Source organism: Frankliniella occidentalis, unplaced genomic scaffold (assembly GCF_000697945.3).
Source record: "Frankliniella occidentalis isolate FOCC.00 unplaced genomic scaffold, Focc_3.1 Scaffold5, whole genome shotgun sequence".
Taxonomy (NCBI): domain Eukaryota; kingdom Metazoa; phylum Arthropoda; class Insecta; order Thysanoptera; family Thripidae; genus Frankliniella; species Frankliniella occidentalis.
The window spans coordinates 1,192,655-1,197,563 of record NW_026267135.1 but is presented as its reverse complement, the minus strand read 5'-3'; the positions used below and the strand labels follow the sequence as shown (position 1 = coordinate 1,197,563).

General features: G+C 53.5%; 1 protein-coding gene across 1 annotated transcript in view; it reads right to left on the bottom strand.

Moving 5' to 3' along the window:
• The window catches only part of LOC113213186 (fatty acid synthase-like), a gene marked incomplete at its 3' end in the record, with an annotated part of 15,429 nt that extends 11,609 nt beyond the window's left edge, over positions 1-3,820 (bottom strand). The window contains 9 exon segments of the mRNA XM_052269991.1: positions 1-49; positions 120-534; positions 603-731; positions 811-1,017; positions 1,093-1,571; positions 2,352-2,552; positions 2,629-2,808; positions 2,901-3,044; positions 3,611-3,820. Of these exon segments, the coding sequence (XP_052125951.1) occupies positions 1-49; positions 120-534; positions 603-731; positions 811-1,017; positions 1,093-1,571; positions 2,352-2,552; positions 2,629-2,808; positions 2,901-3,044; positions 3,611-3,734 (1,928 nt within the window).
• Positions 3,821-4,909: the final 1,089 nt, after the last annotated feature.

Genomic DNA, 4,909 nt, shown 5'->3' with positions numbered 1-4,909 from the left:
ACGTCGATGGTGGGCGGAAGGCGGGGTAGTACATCATGGTAGCCGAGTCCTGGGGCAACATGAAGTTGTTGAGAACTTATGAGGGGGAGGGGGGTGGGTAGCCGATGAGGAAATCCTACCGATGGCGGCCATCTTGCCCTTGATGAGCGGGGCCGCGTTGGAGGCCTTGCCACGTGCAAACGCGGCCAGGATCGCCTGCTCCTCCGTGAGGCAGCCGTCGGCGTAGGCGCAGCCCAGCTCACCCACGGAGTGACCCACAATGCCGTCCGGGACGACACCCACAGCCGTGAGCACGTTGGTGAGCGCGACCTGGCAGGCGGTGATGCCCACGAACGACTTCAGGATGTTGTCGAACGCTGTCGGCCCCGTGTCGGTCAGGATGGCCTTGAGGTCCAGCCCGCGCGGCTCCAGCACGGCGTGGAGGCGCTCGATGGTCTCGGCGAACACAGGGAGCTTCATGAGCGCAGAGCCCATGCCCGCCCACTGACTGCCCATGCCCGAGTACACGAACCACACCGTCTTCTTCTCCAGCGGCTGCCGATGGGGAGGGCGTTAGCGACACTGCATGGTACGCCGATGACAAGCCACCGCACACAACTTACCGCGATGATTGGGGCCTCCCCGGTGGAGGGGCAGATGACGTAGCCCCGGTAGATGTACCCTCTGATGTCTTCTTTGTACACGTCTTGCAGCAAGCGGTAGTAGTTTGTGTCAAATGGAGCAGATTGTATCTGCATTTCACGAACAACATTAATACTGTAGCCGTACTGTCATGGTGGATCTGGGTGTGTGCTGGCGCCGTAGCCTCACCTTGCTCGCAACGCTGGAGGCCGCCTCCTCGTTCCTGGCCGAGAAGGTGATGAGGCGCGGCAGGTGGTCGGCGGGGTCCTGGACGCGCCCTGGGCCACGGGGGTTGCCGCCGAGCACAGTGTGGCCCATCATGTTGGAGAGTGCCATGGTGTTGACGGCCAGGACGCTGTCCTCGGACAGTTGCAGCGGCGTGTTCTTGTCCACGACCTGCAGCAGTACGCAGAGGTCATGGTGCTGTTGAGTTAGAATCCCCCCCCCCACCCCCACGCCCTGTCCACGCACCTTGAGCCTGCCCGCTACCAAACCCGTGGCCTCTGTGTTGGGCTTCTGGTAGTTGATCGTGGCCGGGATGATGCCCGTCTCCATGGCGACCACGACCTTGCAGATCGCAGCCAGGCCGTTGACGCAGTCGACCGGGCCGATGTTGCTCTTGACGGAGCCTATCTGCAGGGGGCTCTCTCGCGCCGCCTCCTGGACCAGCGCCTGGTCGATGGCGTTGAGCTCGCACGCGTCCCGGATACGGTTGCCGTTGCCGTCGGCCTCCAGGTAGGCGATCTTCTTGGGGTCGATGCCGTGCTTCCTGTACATCCGCTGCAGGAAGTCCCGGGAGCCCTTCGGGCTGGGCAGTGTCAGGTCCAGGTCGCAACGCGGCCATAAGAACTCGACCTCGGTAGCCAGCACCCTGGCGTAGCACCGCTTGGCCAGGTCGGCACGCTGCAGGAACAAGGCGACGGCCCCGTCACTGCGCACCGCCCCGGTTCCTGCAACAGGAGCAAAACGCTGAGGCCGTGCTTGGAGTCACGCTGACCTTGTGTTAGTAACATTCGATAACATCGAAACTCTCAAGCGATTGTAGAGAACGTATCGAAAACAAAAAGACATTATAAAATTTACGAGAAGAACGTACCAGAAGGATCATGACTGAAAAGATTGAAAGACACTCCCGTTCTAGGGCAATAAAACGATAATTTTTTAAAATACTGTTCCCGTCAAAAATATCGATCTACAAGCTATTTTGAAGCCGATTGACAGCACGCTCATGTGAATTCTAATATCACTGTAAAAATACTTATGATGAAAACGAGAATGTTGTGGCTAATTATTTCTACAAACAACTTATCACGGATTTCTCGTCAGTTCACGGAAATTCATTTCATTAGATTACGAAAATTCCACGATGAGGTAGGTACTAAAATTAAGTAGCAATGATATTTTTTTTCATCACATTTTTCAACAGTGTAGCGGTCTTCTTCGATGTAGTCAATAGTGCTGATAGATGTATGCAAATGTGAGAATGTGTAACTGCAGCTTGCGTCCTGAATATTAACAAAGTCTTAAGACTTTGCGAATACGAATTCGCATAAAATTTACAAGAAACTGTTTGCTGTGAAGGTATCGTTTCTTCCGCCTCCGCGTGCTTTCATATTAAAGCCAAAAGCCGTTATCTTGATGATAATGTGCCCCAAAATCGATTTTATTCGGACGAATGCTCGTCAAATTTACACGTACTTGAATGATCATTCCAGATTAAGGTTACCCACCGTTCGCGTCGAAGCTCCTGGTGGCGCCCTGGTCGGTCGCGAGCCCCAGCCTCTTCAGCAGCAGCGAAGTCTCGCCGTACCGGCTGATGCTCCCGGCCACGACGAGCGCGGCTTCGCACCGCCCCTGCTGGATGGCTTCAGCGGCTTGCTTCAGCCCTTCGATTCCGCCAACCCAGGAGCCGTCGATGGCGCAGCTGGGCCCTGGAGGACGCAGGATGGCTTAGACAGGACGGGACTCAGGTTTTCTTCCCGTGTTTTGATTTCTCTGAACGCTCACCGTTGAAGTTAAAGTAGTACGAGATACGATTGGGTTGCATGGTGCGAGACAATCCCATGACAGCGTAGCCGTCTTTAAGACTGAGTTCGGAGGAGTAAATGACCTTCTGTTCGAACTCATTGATGCCGGAGCACGCGAACACGCCCGTGTTGGAGCCGCTCAGGGCCGCCGGGTGGAAACCTGCGCAAGGTAGTGGGTGAATGTCCCCGTCAGCATCAGCTTGCCGTCATCTCTGCCGACCGGCTGCGCGGCCTGCCGTCACCGCTTCTTACCGGCGTCTAGGATGGCCTCGAAACTGCGCATGTAGCCGATCTTGGACGACGGGTCCGTCATCGTGGCCAGCTTGCGGTTGATCCCGAAGAACAGATCGTCGAAGTACTCGTGAGGGATATGGCCGCAGACAGGCGTAAAGACGTCTGTGACGGCGAAAACGTATTGAGAAGAGGGATTGTACCAGGAGGATTTTCCCCGCCCAAGGGTCTTTCGGAGCACGCACGAAAACAAAAAGAATTCGCTAAAATAGCTATAATACATTCTCTAATTTGGCCCTGGATCGTAATATTGGCTCGCTTAGCTAATTCTTAGCTAAGAAGGCTAACAAATTAACTTTCAAAGCTAGTTGCTTTTTCTCCCCTGGACAACTGTTACAGCTGATTCTTTTAGCTCTCTTAGCTAATAATAATTATCTACTCGAGCTAAGGCCATATTACCGAAGGCATTGGCTAATTTGTAGCTTATTCCCCTTTTTTTCGTGCGGGCGAGCGGGTTCGTTTGTCTACCCACGTAACTTTCTATTACATTAACCACATGTACAAAATTAATCCATTAACTTTCTATTATTTTACTACTCTGCTATGTAAAAATCCAACATCTATTGTATTTTCCCCGTTAAATGCGGCGGTCTCCCAATATTGTAGCGACTCGTGCATTTCAAGTGCGGTTTGAAAAGTGCGCCTCTCGAGCTATCGCTGGGATCTCTCACCATCTTTCCAGCGCTTCGTCGTCTGCACGAGGTGCTTGTTGGCGAGGAGGTCGCGCCCGAAGTCTTGGACGTTGCCGCTCTCCGAGAAGGCGCTCCCGATGCCGGAGATGACCACCTCGCCCATGGTGTTGGTGCGGATTGATTCAGTTTTGCGCGGCGATGCTTCCTGCAGGCGGCGCGGCGGTCAGGTCGAGCACACAGCGCAAACAGCATTCGTCTTCGTCAAAGCCGCCGGCCGCCGCATCAGGTCGTTAAGTAGTGTGTGTGTGTGTGTGTGGGGGGGGGGGGGGGGGGCACGGCGCGTCACACCTTTGCCTCCCCGGGCAGCCGCCGCAGACGGCCAGTCGGTGTTTTTAACAAGCAGTCCCCCACACTGTAAGGCATGGTTTTCCTACCCTAGGGGGCCGTAGCGCCTAACGGGCGTTGCAGGTAGGCAACACGCACGCCTGCGTGCGGTACAGCATAGCCACGACGACTGGCGGGTTCGCCTACCCCGGGTGGCCGGAGCGCCTTGCGGGCAGTGTGGCACTAAGCTTTAGACATAAATCACCTCCGTGCAACCGGCAGTTAAAATACCACCGCGACCGAGGAAAATTAAAAGCAGGCTGAGGACATTTCTCAAGTTTTGTTGTTGTTTTTGTTTTTGCTTTTGTTTTTTTTTTTGTTTTTGGTTTAAATCTCAGGTTGCTATGGCTATTCTATGACTCTCTGCAACTCGTCAATGATTATCACTTTTATTCACGCGGCAAAATACGAATGGCAGAGCAAAAGGGAAATTAAACAATGCTCATAGGTTCTAATCAAGTTTTTATTGCATCGCTCTGCCCCTTTCATCATCCGAAACCTTTACATTAAAACCTACAACTATCGGGCTGGCGAGCTCGCCAGGTTGCTGGCGAGGCGCAGGTCGGCCTCGCCGGCGAGCTGCGACCAGGCAGCGTTCTCGTTGATGAAGGTGGGCAGTGCTTCGTTGCACAGGCTGCGGTCCGCGAGGGTCCGCACCTTGACGTTGGGGTCCTTTTCCTGTAACGCGACACCAGGTCAGGCCTCCGCACGACGGCGTCACACCAGAAAACATGCAGTCTAAAAAAAAAGTACAGAATTCTGTAATTTGTTACGCAGTAGTTTGCATTTCACTTTTGATACGAATATCCGTAAAATAAATCGATACAGACTTCTGTAACGGATACAAAGTTCTGAGTAACTGTTCCAGATTTGTGTATCCGTTATAGAAGTCTGTATCACGTTTTAAAGACCTAATATCGATCTTTTTGTCAAAAGTGATAAGCAAATTACTGC